Raw genomic sequence first — 19,205 nt, forward strand, 5'->3', positions numbered from 1 at the left:
ATTTGTTCAACTAAAGTAGAGAAAGGATTGGGACTGCCGGATCGTGGAATGAAGAGGGACGATCTCCCTCCTACATCTCACGCACGGCCGCGGGCTGCACCGGCGCCCGCTCGCTCCTCACCTCGCCGAACCCGGCAGCACGGCGTAGCGGCGCATTGGCCGCCGATCTGAGAGTCGGGAGCGTCGTGCGCCGTCGCTTGCTCGCCGCTTGCCATTGGGTTTGCCGAGAGGGAGCACGTGAGCGTAGCCGCGCAGGGCAGGGCGTCGGGCGGTCAGGCAGTCAGAACGATGTGCGCGGTGTGCCTGCCCTTTTGCCCTGCAGGGCTACTGCTGTGCTGCCCTCTGCTAGGCCACATCTGCCTAGGGCCAGTCCTTAGAAATACAACTGGGCCAAGGAAAATGAAGTTGTGGGTACAAGGGACAATCTGAGCCACGCCTAGGGCCGTGGCCCTAGCGGCCCTAGGCCCTAATCCACCCCTTCTGTTAGGAGTCACTTCCAATAAAAATGTTTACGTCAGATTTATGACAGCACTAATCAAGGACATGGTGGCATGCAGATTAGTTGCCCCTGTTATTTTTCTTGGGCTATGCAGAGTAGTTGCGGCTGGAATTAGGCTGGGTGAGCCATGCATAAAGGGACGAGAATCAAGGGATTAAGCTGGGTGCAACGACGGATTGTTTTTTGTTTCCAAGCCCACATCGTGTCCAAAGCTACAATGATATGCTTTGTGGGATAAAATTTGAATCCTAGAACGACATGTTTTTAGGACGGAGGTACACTATATTTAGGTGTATACAAATATCTATGCACCTAGAAAAGTTAAAATAACCTATAATTTTTGGAATGTAGGGAGTAGTAGAGTGGTGGGTTCAGCGTCAGAGTAGCTCCAATAGACCTTCTAAACAGTTTCTACCCTAAATTTAAAAGGCCCAAGTTAAACACTCACACTCCAGCAGACCCTCTACTATGCTCCCCATTTTTGGAAAGCCTTCAATTTTCCCCCTCCACCCTCAGTTCCTAAAGGTCTCTAAGGATCCCATTTATGGAGACCATTGCTAGAGTTCGAGACATTTTTATGACCCTTAGAGCCTCTATTGAACCTGAGGTTTTGATATGATAACTATTGTTGGAGTTTCTCTCAGGCCGTCTGTACACCCTAATTACCCTGACAAAGATGTCGATGTGGAAGTCAGAGTGTCAACGGGAGAGATGAGAGGACAAAGAGAGTTACAGTGTATGACCCGTATAGTGTCGACAAAAATTCCATGGAGATTCTTTCTGGCAGGTACGAAGGGCATGAAATAAAATAAAAAATTACATATGTCAGTACTTCTCCTAGGATTGTTGTAATTGTTGTAATCTCTTAAATGGCATACACTATGTGTATTCTCTCCAACAAGCAACAGAATAGTTTACAAATATCATAATTATGCTGCAGGGAATCGGTGCTCGTAGCCTAAGAGGAGGAGGGGGTGAATTAGGCAACTTAAAAACTTAACCTATAGCTTCCACTACTTTGCATCAAAATATAAACTAGATCATACTATCTAAATGTGCAATCTATGGTTGATCTAGGATGAAACCCTCATCCCAAAATAAGTTTTGCAACCTATAGCCAATCCTATCAAGATACTACTATAGGAAAGTAAAGGTACACAAGTTGCAAGTATGAAATGCGGAAGCGTAAGGAGGAGATGAGGGGAAATAAACTTTTGACACAAGAATTTTTTCCATAGTATTAGCAGGCAATAATCCACCGTCAATCCATGTTAGCAGGCAATAATCCACCGTCAATCCATGTTGTTGAAACATATTGCTTCCCGGTCACCAACGTTCAAGAGGGAGCCCAAACGGATGGTACAGCCTGTGCTAGTTAATTACATTGTTAATATAATATTAAAAATGAGGGTTAGCACAAACCGGATCCGTGGCGCAATGGTAGCGCGTCTGACTCCAGATCAGAAGGTTGCGTGTTCGATTCACGTCGGGTTCAAAACCCCGAACTAACCGGATTACCTTTTCTTTTGTTTATCAACACATTTCCGCCTCGCAACCTTTGTGCTCTGATTTTTTTTTTTGGCACAAACAAAACGAAACGTCAGACGGCCCAACCCTTTTAGTAATCCGGCCCATAGGCCTGCCTCTGGCGCTCCCAAACCTAAACCCTCACCACGCTTCTCGATCCTTCTTTCCTTCCTCCATCTCCCCTCCTCTCCGACCTCCCTCCCTCCCCTTCCGCATCCGCACGAACAAAGCCGCGCGAGCGAGGAGCAGACGAACCTTCACGACTTCGAAGCCTCTCCCCTCCGAGCAGCAGCCATGGCGACCGTCATGCAGAAGATCAAGGACATCGAGGATGAGGTAACTACTGAGGAACCCCAGCTAGAGCATCGCCAGTTCGCGACGCTAGGTTCCCAGCCATCCGTCCGATGGCTGGTAGATTTGCTCTCCCTAGCGGTTACGAGGTGTGTGGTTTTAGGAGTTGTAGCTTAGGGGAAGTTTCGAATTGAAATGGTTTTGATGCGGACTGGCTGTGATTGTTGCATGGCGCTGCTTTTGCGATTCAATAGGTACTTTCACGGTTCGGGATGCGGGGAATACTAATTAGAATAACCGGGTTTTAACTTTTTCGGTTCCGATTTGAACGGTTAGATTTCACCGCGAGGAGCCTGTTTGTGTTTTGGTGCGGTGGGATTGTTCTGTTCATGTAGCTGTGTGCTTGGGATTACCTGAGCTGGTATTATTTGTGAGCACAGATGTTAACCCTAGTTCCTGGACTTGGGCCTCGATGCTGAAGTTGAGTCTAGTGAGAAGAGAACGGATGTTAACCCTAGTTCCTGGACTTCACCCTAGTTTGTGTAGCATTTTTTTTCCTGCTTTCTTAATAGGTTGAAATGCTTCCAGTCTCCTGGGATAAACGGTACTAGTTTTGATCAGAGGGATTGTTCCTTTTGCTGATGAATTTAGATCAAAATGTCTGGAACTAATAAGGCTGGCCTTCAATTGGTTACATGTGGACTTATGGTGAATATTGGCAAGTGGTGGGGCTTCAACGCTAATCTACCATATATGATCTGGCTTTATTCCTTGTTGGATTGTTGGATTTGCTTGCTTTTCTATGTCTCTGATGCGAAGCTGCAGGTTTTAGGTCAACACCAATGTGTGCACTTGCAGCTTGTGTTCCATGGCGGTAATTGATGATTGCCACGTTCCTGCCTCTGTTGAATAGATACACGTGTAGTTGGTATCTCAGTTTTTGAGTAATACTTAATGTTGGGAATTGAAAATTTATTCTCATATATCTCCTGGGCTCCTGTTGCTGTGTTTGAAGGACTAGGAACCGAGTTTTTAGTTTAACTGCCGATGATAACCATATTCGTTCAGTTTCTGATCTCTATACTGATGTTGCCTGCTTTTCTTTGACTATATGCAGATGGCAAGGACGCAGAAGAACAAAGCCACTGCTCACCATCTTGGCCTTTTGAAGGTGTGATTTAAACTGTCCCTTATTTTCTTTCGGAAAACTTACCTATGGTGAATATCTGTCACACACTTTATTGATCGCATGCTGTAGTTGTCCAAGTTCTAACTCCAAAAAAGCCGTGACTTTGGGCAGTTAAGCTGTTTTCTAATGTTCATGCTGCCATGTTTGCAATTAAGAACATTCCAATACATTTTATTGTCATATGATACTTATGAGACTGTCCTTTTGTTCAGCAGAATTTTTTTTCGTATGTCAACAGAGTTTGTCTTACTAGGTGTTCATTTGGCCAGGCTAAACTTGCAAAATTACGGCGGGAGTTGCTCACTCCAACATCGAAAGGTGGTGGCGGTGCAGGTGAAGGATTTGATGTCACAAAAAGTGGAGATGCACGTGTTGGTTTAGTTGGCTTTCCTTCTGTTGGGAAATCAACATTGCTGAACAAGTTGACAGGAACATTTTCTGAGGTTTGCTGCACCAGTGCCTTTTGCTTATGTCTAAGTTACTAATTAAGGTTTATCCAGATTTAGCTGCACACCTTCTGTATTAGATAAGGGAATACTCAATGCCATCCTTGCGCAATGTTTTTGTTATACTGTACAATCCTATGGATATGCTCCTAAGAATACTGCATACATGTTAGCTTTAGTAGGCACTTAGTCTGATTCTACTTTCAGGGATGCATGCAAGTTCTGGATTATCCCTGTCATTTCTGAAATTGGAGTTGTTAGAAACAAAGTCGTTTCAGACTTGCTACTCTTTTCGACCTCCCTACAGACCAATATTTCCTGAACAGAATTACTGTTAGTTTTCTGTATATTTAATGACTGCTTTTATTCTTTTTTTGTTTGAAAAGGTTGCTGCTTACGAGTTTACAACTTTAACATGTATTCCTGGAGTCATCATGTATAAAGGTGCCAAAATCCAGGTAATTGTTTTCATTCAGAAAAGGAAAATATAAGTTTTTTCTGAGCATGTTCGATCTTAAATAATGTTTGGTTGTTCATTTCAGCTTCTAGATCTTCCCGGGATCATTGAAGGTGCTAAAGATGGAAAGGGTAGAGGAAGGCAGGTAATATTTAAAGTTCCAAAAGTTTCTTGACGCAAATTCTGCCTTGAAATCAACCTAATTGCAATCAACAATTTTTCTTTTACGTTGGCCAAAATATGCTTGTCAGACTTATATGGCGTATATGGGCTTAACTGAGTCGTTGCATAGTATGCAAGGATTGTTGTATCCTTACAAGTATTTCATGTGATGTTCATAAGAACAATGACCATCCACATTTTCTGGAAGTCATCTGAGCACCCACTTATTGTACAATCATATGTGGCTACAATTCTATATAAAAACCTGCACCTGCACAAGCACTGTTTAATTTGAAATTTGAATTTCACTTTCTAGTTAAGAATGCACAGCTTTACTTTGTATGGGAAACTAGCTATGCTTTCAGAAGTACCAGGGCAATTAACTAGCCATATTCTTGAAGGTACCAGAGGCTGAATGAGTTCTTTATCCTGGATATTCTGTGTTATAATTTAAATGAGCTTCTCTTGTATAAAAAATGATGAATGTTAAAGTTGTCTATTTTGCAGATTATTAATGTTGTGGCATCTGATCTTATTTACCTTTTTACGCAACTATGCTAATATGTTTCACTAAGAATTAGTTTATATGATCTTACATCCTTTTGTTTTCTCCACCAGTAGTACTCCCCCAAATAAAATAGTTGTGCCGATTGCCGAACACTATTGTCTTATAATTCCCTGTGCTATTCCCTGTTCTGTGCATTCCGGATTTGCCATTTCTCCTCAGCTCAATAGTTTCTTTGATCCCAGGTTATCAGCACGGCTAGGACATGCAATGTTATTTTGATTGTTCTTGATGCTATAAAACCAATAACCCACAAACGTCTCATTGAGAAGGAACTTGAGGGATTTGGAATTAGGTAAGTTTTCAACATGGATACTTTTGACAACTACTAAACAGCTTGGATATAGTGCTCTTGGGATGTTTTCTTGTTTTGTTTGTTTGCACTTGTATGGCATCAACTAGCCATTAGCAGCTACCTACATGCTAGATTCTGTTTTTCCCCTGGGTGTTTCACTCACATTTATTCAATTGCATCAAGGTTATAGTGCCAAAGTCTGTGTCTTTCATGTTATCATGTTCCTTTTACTATAATGCTATGTTATGATTTTGTCCCTTTGCTTTCTTGACTAATTGCAGTTGTTTTTCTTGTGCCCTATATTCTTACCCACTGAAAGAAGTTTTGAACTGTTTGTTCTTTTCATTGGTGGTAGGTTGAACAAGACACCACCCAATTTGACATTCAGAAAAAAGGACAAGGGTGGAATCAACTTTACATCAACAGTGACAAACACACACTTGGACCTTGAGACAGTAAAAGCCATCTGTAGTGAGTACAGGATCCATAATGCCGATGTCTCCCTGAGATATGATGCAACAGCAGATGATCTCATAGATGTAATTGAAGGAAGCCGCATTTACACACCTTGCATCTATGTTGTCAACAAGATTGATCAGATAACTCTCGAAGAGCTGGAAATCTTGGACAAACTTCCCCATTACTGCCCAATTAGGTGAACATATACCTGGTATCTTGCTATGTTTGGGTCTCTTGATTTTCCTCCCAACAACTAAAGCACTTCCTTCTGTGTTTTTTCCTTCTAAATTTCTTACAGTGCTCATCTTGAGTGGAATCTTGATGGACTTCTGGAGAAGGTATGGGAATACTTAGATTTGGTTAGGATATACACAAAACCGAAAGGGCTGAACCCAGATTACGAGGATCCTGTTATTGTGTCATCTAAGAAGAAAACAGTGGAAGACTTCTGCAACAGAATCCACAAGGATATGGTGAAACAATTTAAATAGTGAGTGCAGTCATATTGACTCTTTAATAAATATTTATTTACTCTGTTTCTCCCTCTTCGAACGTCAACTAATCTCACAAAACCTTGCAGTGCTCTGGTATGGGGTTCCAGCGTCAAACATAAGCCACAGAGAGTTGGCAAGGTATGCATTCAACCAGCATTATGTTGCATTGCACCAGGTTTTAGGTTCTGGTATTGATTCATAACGCATATGTGCAGGAGCATGAGCTTGAGGACGAGGATGTTGTCCAGATCATTAAGAAAATATAGGTATACGGTGGAATGACAGCTGTTCTGCAAAACTGGATGGAGCAATGAGGATTTTGAGTAGCAGCCTCATGGGAAACACCTTGAACACCGCCTTTGCTTGCTGTGATGGTTTTATGCCCTTGGTTTGCCTATACTGCCTTGAACAGAAGACAATGCAGACATGTTTTCTTTTGCCGCTGAGTCATGTAGCTGTGATGTTCTCCATTGCTGCTTGCTTGGTGCCATGTGGAGTCAGTGAGTCACAGATGTACCAACTACCAAGTGTCCTGCCGCTATCGTTGAACACATGGAGAGATGCTCTCCACATCTTTAGAGGATGATGATGATAAGATGATTCCTGTACTGCAAGTGTTCCTGCTTTGTTAGGTGTAACTTATTTAGTGTATCACAAGTGTCACAGCTTCCTTTGTACTTACATTTTCCAATGATATGGCGGTATGAGCTTATTAGTAGCGTGGATTCCGTATTATCCTTGCGATGATGAAAGAACGTTAGGATGAGTTGGCACATTTATTATTTATTATGATTTGGTCGTAATTGCAGATTGCATGGCTGAGTCGTTTGTTGCCTGTTTGATGGCGATTGTCGTGGTGCTAGTTGCTACCAGTAAATTAGTATTATAATTGTTAATGATTTGACTCTGATCCTAATCCTGTGTAGTGTAATGGAGATTGGATATGATGTGTTGCGACGATCCAACGAAATAGAAGACTGTACGGAGCCTCGCTGTTCCCCGTTGCATGTGACGGTGTCCTGTCCTATTGGCAGTTGCGAGTTGTTAAGGTGGTCGTTGTGGGTAGGTTGCGAGACGAGCTGTACGAGCATGTTCCCCCCGAATGATTGGGTTTCGTGCGCTTCGTGTTGCCCTGCGCGTAGTAGATCTCTGTTTGGTAGCCTTGTCAGCCTGTCAGGGTAATCGGCAAGGTGACTTTAAACGGGGTGATGCTACCTTCTCTGGAAGATACGGTTCATACTTCATCGGAACCATTTGGTCCTATTGTTTGGCCCCTGTTACCATGGGCAATTGGCTTGATATAAATGTCACCAAATGATCATGCCAAACTGGTGACAATAACAACAGTATATTGCCTCACATGTAGCATCTGGCTCATTTGGAGAATGTCATGTGTGCAATGTTAACATCAGGGAAGTACAAGAGGAAAAGAAAGGGACACGTTTTTCCTGTCACTGCTTGACACGTCGTCATTGTCCTCCGGAGCCATGGGAACTGGGAACTGTGCACCTGAACCTAGCAATTTCTATCGGGGTCGTTGGTGAGGTCCCCTTCAAGTTCCTTACGTTCTTTAGAGAAAAAAAAAGGGTAATTATTTGTAGCAAAAAAAATCTCCTCAATAAACAAGGATGCCCACATGCAATAATTCTTCTGCCCTGGCACCTTCCCAAATCGAAAGGGACGGCAGCAGGGGTGAGACGAAGCCCATAAAGGTGTCAGCTTCTCTTCTATTCCATTTGGTTTCCTCCTCATTCCCCTCTATAAAAAAAAATCTCTTGCACATCGTCATCTGATCCTTCCTTGCAAAAGAGAAATCTTTTTTCTGCCCTCTGCTATTTCGCCATTTCTGTTCGTCCCATCAGACGAAATCCCCATCCCCCCAACCGGGTGTGCGTCACTGAACAAGAACACGACCGATTCCTGTTCCCTAGATCTGCGTGGAGGCGGCGAGGAGCCTGAATCCGGCAAAAGGGTTCGAGGTTGGTTGGCCGGAGCGCACGAGCCCGCCGTCAAAAACCCAATCTTGCGGCCGTGCGCCGCCGCCGCCGTCCTGCGGTGACAAGGAGCAGGCAAGGTCGGCGGAGATGGTGCCGTGGGAAGGGTACGCGAGCGACGAGACGATGGGCACCTTCGCGCCCATCGTGCTCTACTGGGTGTACGCCGGCGGCTACCAGCTGATCCTGCACCGCCGGCCGCTCGAGCGGTACAGACTCCACACGCGGGCTGAGGAGGAGGAGAAGAACCTCGTCAGCCTCCCCGCCGTCGTCCGGGGCGTGCTCCTGCAGCAGCTCGTGCAGGCCATCGTCGCGATGATCCTGTTCATGGTAAGCAGATAGCCGGCTTTCTCATTGTTCATTTCCATACGTTCAGTTCAATTAGTTGTATTGCCACTGAGACGCACAAAATCAAGTTCAGAATCATTCAGTCGGTGCAGATTAAGTTATCATGCTAGTCTTCGTGTTGGAAGGTTGCCAAATCGTTCTTAGTAGCTTTTGGTTTTCCACCATTTACGTTTGCAATTTAAGAAATGAACAAATATAGGTGCCACCATGCTGCCATTATTGTCTGAATACAGTGGTTAATCATTGACAAGTCAAAAACAATTGGAAACTTTTGGAATGTAGGGTCACTTCTTTTGCCCTTTTCACGATGACTCTTAGCCTCTTAGGTAGTTTAGGCTGGACAGAACTGAACAAAGGGAATGTTGCAAGCTAGGGGCTTGGACATGTTGAAGCCAATCATCCACAATTAGTATATACATCATTGTAGACTCATAGCCGTATAGGCAGTCTGCTTGCTTTAGCATTTTGTACATCCAAAATTCATATGGCAAATATGTTATGTTTACTACTATCCTTCGACCATGGTAGATGAGTCTATTTCCTTCTTTGTTTCCCTTCACTTCTGGCCTTTGCTTTTATGCTTCTACATTTGTATTTTATATTTATTCACTGGCTACTTGTTAGCCTATCCACATAAATAAACTCTTTGAATATTTTAACTATTTTTGTTTAGAGGACTGCCCTGCCTTTGATTTTATAAACCCCTGATGCAAAATGTGTGGAACTGGTAGAGTACTTTTCTATTTCTGTAGAACTTTCTCAACCATGGTGCTTGAACTGACTCTTTTTGATCTGTAAATATTCACATACACTTCGTCCACCCAAAGTCCCAACCCCCATTCGCACCACAAAAAATAATATAAGATTAAGCAAAACTACCAACTATTCCATAAGCATAATAGCTTATAAGTCAATAGACTGTTGAACATTGGCTCCTTCATAGGCCCGTAGCATTGTTAAAGGGCCGTTGCATGTTTGTTTGTGGATGTTACAGCTTTCTTTGTTTGGTGTGGAAATTGGCTTCCCACCTGTGTAGCCTACCTGTTTATTTGTATGCATTGGTTTTGCGAACCTCATGCAATTCCTGCATTTTGCTTGTAGCTGAGGATGGTGATGGTGAAATTAGGTTTAGATTATTGTTTTTCCCTCCCAGGATGATGATGAGTTTCAAATTAAACATGAATTTGCGTTTGACCACTCTAACCCAATTCTACATGATTATTTGCAGGTCACTTCGGATAGCTCAGTAACTGTAGTTCAGCCACCTATCGTCGTTCAGATCTTTCAGTTTTTAATCGCAATGCTCGTGATGGATTCATGGCAATATTTTGTGCATCGCTACATGCACCAAAACAAGTTCCTCTACCGGCACATCCACTCTCAGCATCATCGTCTCATTGTTCCATATGCAATTGGGGCTCTCTACAACCATCCATTGGAGGGGCTACTTTTGGACACCTTAGGTGGTGCCATCTCCTTCTTGGTATCTGGTATGACACCAAGAACGGCCGTGTTCTTCTTCTGTTTTGCTGTCCTCAAGACAGTCGACGATCACTGTGGACTTTGGTTGCCCTACAACATCTTCCAGAACTTGTTTCAAAATAATACCGCCTATCATGACATCCACCATCAGCTCCAAGGAACAAAATACAATTACTCCCAGCCCTTCTTCTCAATCTGGGACAGAATACTCGGGACCCACATGCCGTACAACTTAGTGAGCAGGAAGGAAGGTGGGTTCGAAGCAAGACCGTCGCGAGACTAGCTTGAGCTCAATGCAAGTGTACAGATCTCCGGTGAAAGAGTAAGATATAATGTTGGGCCTCCCTTTCACATGATTATTAGAAGCTCACAGGGGCCCCATCTAACTTCTAAGATGATGAAACGGCAAACAGTACCAGCGCTTCTTTCGGCATCTTGGTCCAATCCATATGTTGCTTGGGTAATGGGAAGAGACTGAAGCTTGCATCACATGTTATTCGCCTGCAGTTCTTCTAGTTGGAGGGTCCACTTCAAAGTTCAAAGCTGGGAATGCGTGTGACACTGTGTGGTTTGTATGCATGGTTTTAGCTGTCATGGTTCCCTTTTATTTTTCTTTTTGTGCAGAGCTTCTATTACATTGATGTGCAGATAGTGTATTTGAAAAATCACACTTCTGTATGTACCCAATTATTCGTGTAATTTAATCTCTGGGCATGACGGGTCTGACTTCTGTACTCATATATCCTCCCCTCCTTTTCTCGCCTCCTGATGGTTTGTAGGCTGCCTGAAATCACGCCGGCTTGTTTAGGCTTGCAAGATGCTACATTATCCCTCATTCGGCAAACAATTTTCGCAATGGGTATTGTTTGGCATGCTTCCAACTGAGAATGATTGCAGCCTAATTTCTCTTGTACCTTAGGGACCCATTGCCATCAACACTAGAACCTGAATGGGAGAACCTGAATAGGAGATGAGCGACTGCTCTTCGAATGCTGGGAAATCCTGAAAGGGAGATGTCGAGTGCTCTTTGCATGATGGGAAAACTTGGCTTCGTGGATCGGAGACTGGGCCGTGCAAGTCTCACCTGCCGTTCGTTCAGTTCGGTGGGCAAGCAGCAGCAAGCACCCACGAGGCAGCCCGTTGTCGCGAATGGATCGAGCCGGCTGGTGGTGGAAAATGCCGTCGCGCGGCGGGGTTTTTTGTTGGGTTCGGTGCGCAGCCGCGCGACTTGGTTTTCCTAGGTGTTTGCGTGCGCCGGGGCCGAACCAACCGAGGATCCGCCGTGGGCTACTAGTGCCTAGCCTAGATGATGTTGTTTTCGGAGGACTAGCCGCGCGGTGCGGGGATCGGAGGAAGCCACTCGACTAGAGGTGCTCGAAATCGCCAACGGTGCGCGGTGCCGTGGGTGTTTCGTGGCGCTCCTGGCCTTGCTCGGCCGGCACCGTACCGGCCTGCTGCCCATTGCCCCGCTGGCGGATCGAGCTGTGGCTACGATGCAAGTGTTACTGTTGGCCTGTTGCGATTTTACAAGGACGGCGACTGTTGCCATTCGCTTGTGAAAACGCGTTAGTTCAAAAAGATGGAGGCAGGTGTCGAATTAATGAAGCTCTTCCATGCATAAACACGGATGGTCTGCCAAACTGGAGGAGATCGATCGAGTTGAATGAACAGTAGTGATCCCCGTGGGTGGCTCGTGCGCCGTGGCCTTGCATGTCCCCGCGCGGCGGGTTGTTGGCACGTCTGGTGTCGCTGTCACCGGACGGCTCACCGGCGAGCTGTTCCCGGGAAGGAATCCATATCGTGCAGATGCCGTGCTTATCCGCTTCCATCTCACAGTAAACAAACGCACATCATCATCAGTTCATCATCGTCGCCTGGATCAGTGGAAGCTTTGAAGCAACCACGCTTTTACGAGTCCAGACAGCGCCAGCGCAGCAGCTTCTTCATTTGCACGACGAGACTTGACGGAATCACTGATAGGATATGCCCTAAGCTCGTTTTCTTTTTCTTTTTAACCAACCGCCACGAGACTCTGCCAATTTCATAAGCAGAGGAGAGTGTACAGTCCACTAATTAAGGGCTAGGCCTAGAGCTCAGTAAGCTGACAAAGAAAAACTCCCAAAAATCTTAAATGAAGAAACGAGTGTTAATCTGAGTTTAAAGCTACTAGTAATCTGTGTTTAATGTAGCAGTAGTAACAATATTTCACTTGAAGCAGAGTTCTATAGTTCATAAATTATTCCCCTTATTACTACTGCTACTGCCATCTTACACTACCATATACTCCATACTGTATATAGATTGTGATATGCACATGATCAAGCTAAACGACGCGGATCCGGAGAAATTATTAGCTTAAGCATTGGAATTCAGAAGCCGCCGTTGCCATCGTCGTCGTCGTCCTGCGAGTAGAACTCCACGATCTCCGACAGGTCATCAGCGGCCGCGGAGTCATCTTCACCGCCCACCCCCTCTTTGCCGCTGGCGCTGGCCTTGGTCGCCAGCCACAGCAGGTGCTCGAACAGCAGTGCGTCCACGGCCACCGCGACCCCGCCGCCGGGCGCCCGCCTCCCCGCGGCCGCCAGCAGCCGGCGCACCGGCCCGGCCTCCAGCACGGCGGGGTCGACGTGGAACACGCTCTTCGCCCGCTCCCTCGTCGTCCCGACCTCCACCCTCACCGCGGCTGCAGCGCCCTCGAGCGCCAGCGCGGAGTCGAGGCGGCGGTAGCCCCCCGACGCGCGGTGGTGGGAGCGGGTGAGGAACGCGTAGCAGCCGGCGGCCGAGGGCCGCGGCGACGGGGCCTCCTCGTCCGCGGCCGCCGCGCCGCCCTGATGATGCCGGTGGTGCGGCATGGCCGTGGCGGGGGTTCCTTCTTCCGCCGCGCGCGCCGAGCTGTGCCGGCGCCGGGAAGAGGCAAGAGAGATGCGTGCGCGCGAGGCGTTTGGCGTTTGCACTTTGCAGTGTCGTAGTGTGTTGTGTTGGGGTGCTTTTCTTTTCTTGGGCCGGCGCGAGCCATTTATGCCGGGGAGGGAGGGTTGTGGGTTTGGAACTAACGGTCGGCTGGTGTGGGAGCCGGGTTTCCTGTCCGGTTGGATTCGGATCGCCGGAGGTGCCGTACTGCTGTCTGCGTTGGTTGCATGGATTTTCCTTTGCCTACACTAAGGCATCAACTTTTGATTCGAGTTTATCTGATAGAAGGACTCTTAAAATTAGAACCAAGAAAAAGATAAACTCCGGAAAACGATGGACTATAAACCAAGATTTCCATTACTTGGACTATAAAAAGCAACAGGAAGAAGCTGACACCGTCTTTGGGGGGGTCTGCATGGCTTCTGCCCTGATGGAGCAACGAGAGCTCCGAGCTGCTGCTCGTCTGTTACAGAAGTTTTTGTATCTGTAGAACCTTTGCCGAAACAATTTGGGAGCGTCCTGTATCTGTAATGTGCTGAGAACTCTGACCTTGAGTCCTGTTGCAATGCATACGGACGGGGGCGTTCATGCCCTGGAATTCTAAAAAAAAATGCTCAGCATTCTAGATGGTGGCTGGTAGGCCTAATCAATCGCACTGATAATTCAGTATTCCAATCTCCGGCCGGCACGGCACTACGAGCACACACCTTCCACCCTTGTCCTTTTAGATATATCCAAGCTAGCCTACTATCATTTTTACAAAAACCGGGTCAGCTTTGTGATTAGCGTCCAATAGAGCAGAGACATGGAATCGTCGCCGAAGCCTGTCGGAACGATGGGACGACGATTCCCTGTCAAATGTCCAAACAGCAGGAGGCCAGGAGTCAACACGTTTGGTGAACGAATTGCCCGCTCGCGATCAACCCAGCGATCGGTCGAGACCTCCAGGTGACGGCCGTCCGTGCGTTGGTTTCACCGTGTCCGTGTACTTGCGAGAGAAGCAGATCGTGGCCAGGTAGGTCAGGTCTCGTGGTCCGATTGCGCTTCGCGACCGGCGATCTTGGCTGAAACCATCTGCGTGGAGCCTGTTGCCTTCAGCGTGCGTCCTGCACGTACTCGGCCTAGTCCGGCGATGTACGCCATCTGTAGCGTGCGATCAACTCTTCTCTGCCATGTCTCGTGAACACTGAAACATTTTACAGTATGTTAGCTGCATGCGTGTAAGCATACGAGGAAATCGAGAGATTGAAGAAGAAACACGGGCTAACACAAGGGCTACATTGTGTGTTGGCCATCGGTTGGTTGGTCGGCTCTTTTTTCTTTAACCAAGCAGCAGCCTACGTGGCGTGACACGTACGCTCGCTCCAGCGGCGGGGGCGCCTCGGCCCAACACGTGTCGCCGGACGTGTCCGCCCGCACGAAGAAAGCTCCCGGCAAATCCCATGGGGGGGCGCCGGACGGACATCCAGCGTTCTCCCCCCAATCACCACCAGCTGCGATCGAGTCCGCAACAATGCGCGGCGGCAAGAACAGGCGCGCGGCGAGAGACGGCGCCGCCGACGATGCGGACGACGCCGCGCGGCCCGCGGCGAGCTGCATGGCCGCCACCATCGTAGCCGTCGTCGTCCTCCTCGTCGTGGCGTCGGCACTCCTGTTCCTGCTGTCGCCGCCGGGGGCGCCGGGCGGCGGCGGTGGCGGGGAGGGGAAGGGCGCGCCTCGTGAGCCGGTGGAGCTGGCGATCGGCATCGCCGGCCACGAGCGCTGGCTCGACGCGCTCCGCGCCTGGGCGAAGCTGGCGTGCTTCAAGCTCCGCCCGGCCGAGCCGCGGTAGGTTTTGCTGCTGCTTCTTTTACCTTTAGATTGCGAGATGTAGGCCTATTCTTCTCATGGCGTTTTCTGTGGCGAAGGTACGACGTGCTGCGGAGCCCGGCGTCGGTGAAGATGGCGGCCAAGGAAAGCCTGGAGATGGGCAAGGAGACGGTGAGGCACTCGGCGGAGTCGGCGGCCAGGGCAACCGAGGAGGCCCTGGAGAGGACCACGGAGAAGGTCAAGAGGAAGGTCTCGCTCTCCCCCTCGCCGTCAGCGCGCCGCCGTGATGGAGACCTCTGAACAAAACTTTTTTGTTTCTTCCTTCAGAAAGCTTTGGGTTCTGTACTGACCATGTACTCTGTAGCGTGTAAATGTGTCAAGAACGTACACTGTACGACGTCTTGCAAGCTTTGCGACGTGTAATCTTTTCCCTGTACCATGTCGCCATGTCGGTATGAGATGTTAACCTGCTGCGATGTAGAACGATGCTTGCAAATTCAGTCAGCCAGTCATCTGGTTGGCCAGGATGCAGAAATATGCAGACGAAAATTCAGCCAGCCAGTCATCCGGTAGGCGTATAGGATGCAGAAATGCGGATGAAAATTCAGCCAGCCAGTCATTGGTTTCGCATACAAGACGCAGAAAAGCAGACGAAATGTCATGAAGGAAATTGCCACTGTACCATGGAATACTTCCTGGAGCTGAGATACCAAGTTTGCAAGGCACAAAGTTTACATCAGCCGATCAACGAGAGGAAAATGGCTGCAGACTCATCTACCAATTCATACCAGGATTCACCTCCAAGCAACGACAAGCAAAACGGGTCAATTGCCGACCTACTCAAGTATAGCATAATTTAAATTTCCTCGCTCAAAGAGAAGAGAGATTCTCCCCTAAGGAAAAACTAGAAATAACCATCCAGACTGCAGACAAATTACTGCTACATACTCAGGCCTATGAACACAAGAGAGGTACACAGAATATACACGGCCAAGAGACTCCATTCACTTTCCATATCGAGGATGATGGCCTTGTGCTCATTCAGGGCAGATGTCCCTGAAAATGGGCAGCCTGCGGTGACCACGGTGGTGACTGTAGAGAGCTTCAGCTACTTCCTCCTCAGTTGGCTCTGCAGGTTCAGCTGACGCCTGGGCTTCAGGTTTCGGCGTCGAAAACTCTGCGTTGGTTGCCGGGATGACACCATCTTCTGGTGATCGGAGGTCGGCAGGCAGCTTGATGGAGTTGGAGGGGCCTCGAGCTGCTGCAGTAGGATGATCAGCAGTTGCCTGATGCGGAGAAATGAAAGGAATGCCGTCGTCGAATTCCTGGAAACCTGGCGCAGCAGCAAGCCTGCCAGCCTGTGCAACATGAGGCAGCTCCATCTGTCAGCGTAAAACACAGCAAGAGAATTGGATTAAAAGAATGGTGTTAGTTCACACATTTTTGCCTGTGGTTCTATTGATTCACAGTGATGCTGGATAAACAAGCTACCCTGCATGAGGTTTGTTATATGGAGGCTTAGCTACATCTAATGTTGCAAAAGAAATAGCTTTATTCTGCACTGCATCAAAAGACCTGAATATCTAATAATACGCCACAACAAATGTCTACAGTTTATCTACCAACAATGAGTGGAAGGAAATGAGAACACAAAAAAAATGTACTGAAGCTTAAAACATTACACATTTTTATCTGGTTGGCAAGAACAACTAGTAATGGATTGGAACCTCATCCAAATCTAGTACTTTTACAAGAGAGAAACAACAAGATTTTTTCCCCTTACAGCAAGAATGACAAGCAATTATGCGCTGAACATAAATAACAAGAACAATCCAAACCTAACTTTACGAGCACAGACATTACAATAAAAATCCAATTCCACAGTGATGCATCTCTAGATCTGTAGTTATCTCTATCAGTAAACAGTGGTGAACTAAGAACTGGTAGTCTTGCCACAAAAACCGAGAAACGTCTGCAGTTCAAGAAGGAAATGAGAAAAGAACTAGTGCTGAAACTAGAGAACTTTGAATATTTCCATATTTCAATAAGAACATTGCAGTGCAATGTCTATTCTACCAGTCATGTGTATGTGTAACATCAGGATTTTTTTCTCTCATCAGGCTAGCAAGAACCTCATCCAAAACACTGATGAACCTCATCAAGATTTATAAGAGACAACAGCATGATATTTTTCATTCCAGGAAGAATGACAAGCAATTAAGCACTGAAGCTAAAAAACTAGAACAAAGTCAAAGCTTTCCAAAGAGTGCAGACATTAGTACAGGATTTCATTTTTACAGTGATGCATCTCTATAATCTGTAGCTATCGCTAAAAGTAAACCGTAATGAACTAGTTAGCGCCTAAGACGAAAGCATTACCAGTTCTAGGGATCTAGAAATAAGATGAACCGAAGGAAGAACTTATACAAACCTAAAAGGCCTAAAAGATAAGAACTTAATGACAAGCAGATTTAGTATAACATTTTGCATTGGAAACATATGTGCACCGATGCCAAGTAAAAATGTGGGCTACATGTAGAGTAACATACACGGAGAATAGAATCACAGATCACTATTGATACATAAATATGATGGCATGAATTAATCGGTTTGTTGCATTAAATCACAATCAGCAATCCTTAGTACAACAAGGCCTACATAATGCCTATTTGCATTTAGTTTTCCCGCAAACATGAGTTTTCCCTAAAAACAGATTAGGCAATTCCACAACACTGTCCAGCAGACTTTCATATTGTTTGAGATCAAAAGCAGAAAGCATTGAATCATGCATCCATGGCATTAACTAAACTAGCGGTCCAACCATCACAGCAAATCAGAAGCCATTAGTACTTGATGACCCCATCAGCTAGGCATCTCTAACTATGACAAACCGGACCCGACATGTCAGTGAAACTAGATCTGGAGAGCAGCACAATTACCTCACGCTTGGAGCCGTAGCGGCCACCACCAGCCGCCCAAACCCCATCATCCGCCGCCGGGTACGCCGTCCTCATCTGCGGCGGCGGCGGCGGCGGCGCCGACTGCGGAGAGTAGAGGAGGACGCGGCTGTCGAGGTCCGCGGACGCCGCGAAGCAGGCGCGGCGGTAGCGGAGGAGCGAGGCGTCGAACCCGAGGTCCAGCCCGCCCGAGGACGAGGAGGAGTACCCGGACACGCCGCCATCCCCAGCGGCGACGGCGTCGAAGGCCGGCGTGAGGTAGGTCCTCAGCGACGGTGAAGAGAGGCGGCGCTGCCGCCGCCGCGCCGCCGACTCGCCCGCCCACCTGCTGCCGGGGGTCGCGGGCACGTAATCGAAGTCCATCGCGGCGAGCCCGTAGCTCTCACCCGGAAGACCTGCGCAGTGGATCGAGGGTTAACGCCCTGCGGGGGCGAGATTTGGGAAAGTGAGGAATTCACGGATAGGGGATTCGAAATTTGAACCGGTTATTAGGGCTCCTCTTGGGGGCACTCTGGATCGAAAAAATCTACACCTTTTCGTCTCGAGAAGGCGCACGCGGCCAACGAGGCGGCGGTTGCGGAGTCACGATGAATCCGCGGCGTGCGTTAGCAAGAGCGAATTGGTTTTGCGTGGTTTGGGGGATTGGGGAAATCAAATAAAATTCTTAAATTTTGAAAAAAAAACAGTTTGGAGAAACGAATGACGAAACCGCTGCCAGCCGGATCACAGAACACAATGGGGCACGAACTAGCAGTTCGTCATGTCCAAAACCTACCGCACGAACAGGCAGATCAAGATCTAAAATGGAAAAAAAAAATCAAACGAGTCGGGAAAAAGAATCAGGAACAGATCAAATGCCAGAGCAATCTGGATCTCTCAGACACCAAAAATTCGAATGGGGATAACTTTTCCCCCCGAGAAAACCTCGGTAAGAGCGCATTGATTGGACTAGCTCTTGAAGATTTAGCATATAAATAAACAAATAAAAAAAAGCACAGAAAAAGTCCAAACTTCAAACGATGAGAGAGATTGAGACGGTGATATGAGACTGATGCTCACCTTGCATTGTCGGAAGCTTCTAGAAGCCTCCCTCAGTGCTTTCCCCTGCTCTCGCCCGCAAGGTCAAGCAGCCATTGGTGGCGGCTGCTAGTTCGCTTCGGCCGGGCGGGAAGTGAAGACGAAGTGAGGAGGATACAAAGGAAAGGGAGGCGGGCCAGGTCAAGTACACGTGCCTCTGTTCCTCTCCTCCTAGGATTCCGTTTAATTGGGCTTGGCAGGTAATGGGCCTGCACTTAGGTTACATGGGCTAGGGGCATAGCAC

General features: G+C 47.2%; 4 protein-coding genes and 1 non-coding gene across 7 annotated transcripts; 4 read left to right on the forward strand and 1 right to left on the reverse strand.

The window, feature by feature from the left end:
* The first annotated feature begins 1,922 nt into the window (after positions 1-1,922).
* TRNAW-CCA lies at positions 1,923-1,994 on the forward strand. The gene has a single exon. It is a non-coding gene; the product is annotated as a tRNA-Trp (tRNA).
* Positions 1,995-2,168: 174 nt separating this feature from the next.
* Positions 2,169-7,197, forward strand: LOC101764675 (developmentally-regulated G-protein 3). The gene is made up of 10 exons (XM_004958336.4): positions 2,169-2,362; positions 3,435-3,488; positions 3,776-3,949; positions 4,339-4,410; positions 4,495-4,554; positions 5,322-5,431; positions 5,787-6,086; positions 6,189-6,380; positions 6,471-6,522; positions 6,600-7,197. The coding sequence occupies exons 1-10, from the start codon at positions 2,321-2,323 to the stop codon at positions 6,648-6,650; spliced, it is 1,107 nt and encodes a 368-aa protein (XP_004958393.1). The 5' UTR covers positions 2,169-2,320; the 3' UTR covers positions 6,651-7,197.
* An 872-nt stretch (positions 7,198-8,069) lies between these two features.
* Positions 8,070-10,948, forward strand: LOC101765094 (sphinganine C4-monooxygenase 1). The gene is made up of 2 exons (XM_004958337.3): positions 8,070-8,708; positions 9,955-10,948. Exons 1-2 carry the CDS (start codon positions 8,469-8,471, stop codon positions 10,489-10,491), a joined length of 777 nt encoding a protein of 258 aa, XP_004958394.1. The 5' UTR covers positions 8,070-8,468; the 3' UTR covers positions 10,492-10,948.
* A 3,345-nt stretch (positions 10,949-14,293) lies between these two features.
* LOC101755773 lies at positions 14,294-15,366 on the forward strand. Its single transcript, XM_012843909.2, has 2 exons — positions 14,294-14,945; positions 15,026-15,366. Exons 1-2 carry the CDS (start codon positions 14,632-14,634, stop codon positions 15,225-15,227), a joined length of 516 nt encoding a protein of 171 aa, XP_012699363.1. The 5' UTR covers positions 14,294-14,631; the 3' UTR covers positions 15,228-15,366.
* A 217-nt stretch (positions 15,367-15,583) lies between these two features.
* On the reverse strand, positions 15,584-19,091 carry LOC101765489. Of its 3 annotated transcripts, none has more exons than XM_004958338.2 (3): positions 18,944-19,091; positions 17,867-18,279; positions 15,584-16,309 (listed from the first exon to the last, which is right to left on the reverse strand). In XM_004958338.2, the coding sequence occupies exons 1-3, from the start codon at positions 18,948-18,950 to the stop codon at positions 15,965-15,967; spliced, it is 765 nt and encodes a 254-aa protein (XP_004958395.1). In that variant the 5' UTR covers positions 18,951-19,091; the 3' UTR covers positions 15,584-15,964. The 3 variants fall into 3 exon arrangements, with proteins under 3 accessions (XP_004958395.1, XP_004958396.1, XP_004958397.1); XM_004958339.2 differs by having other exon boundaries at positions 15,584-16,285; positions 18,944-19,090; XM_004958340.4 differs by lacking the exon at positions 18,944-19,091 and adding an exon at positions 18,367-18,762.
* Between the last annotated feature and the right edge of the window lie 114 nt (positions 19,092-19,205).

The sequence above is a fragment of the Setaria italica genome, chromosome II (assembly GCF_000263155.2).
Source record: "Setaria italica strain Yugu1 chromosome II, Setaria_italica_v2.0, whole genome shotgun sequence".
Classification (NCBI taxonomy): Eukaryota; Viridiplantae; Streptophyta; class Magnoliopsida; order Poales; family Poaceae; genus Setaria; species Setaria italica.

Excerpts from the sequence above, each read along its gene's own strand:
- LOC101764675 (XM_004958336.4), top strand. The coding sequence starts at position 2,321 with ATGGCGACCGTCATGCAGAAGATCAAGGACATCGAGGATGAG. Across the intron at positions 4,411-4,494 it reads ATAAAGGTGCCAAAATCCAG|CTTCTAGATCTTCCCGGGAT; the intron begins GTAATTGTTTTC and ends TGTTCATTTCAG. Across the intron at positions 6,523-6,599 it reads AGCCACAGAGAGTTGGCAAG|GAGCATGAGCTTGAGGACGA; the intron begins GTATGCATTCAA and ends GCATATGTGCAG.
- LOC101765094 (XM_004958337.3), top strand. The coding sequence starts at position 8,469 with ATGGTGCCGTGGGAAGGGTACGCGAGCGACGAGACGATGGGCACCTTC. Across the intron at positions 8,709-9,954 it reads TCGCGATGATCCTGTTCATG|GTCACTTCGGATAGCTCAGT; the intron begins GTAAGCAGATAG and ends GATTATTTGCAG.
- LOC101755773 (XM_012843909.2), top strand. The coding sequence starts at position 14,632 with ATGCGCGGCGGCAAGAACAGGCGCGCGGCGAGAGACGGCGCCGCCGAC. Across the intron at positions 14,946-15,025 it reads CTCCGCCCGGCCGAGCCGCG|GTACGACGTGCTGCGGAGCC; the intron begins GTAGGTTTTGCT and ends TCTGTGGCGAAG.
- LOC101765489 (XM_004958338.2), bottom strand. Across the intron at positions 16,310-17,866 it reads GCTACGGCTCCAAGCGTGAG|ATGGAGCTGCCTCATGTTGC; the intron begins GTAATTGTGCTG and ends TTACGCTGACAG.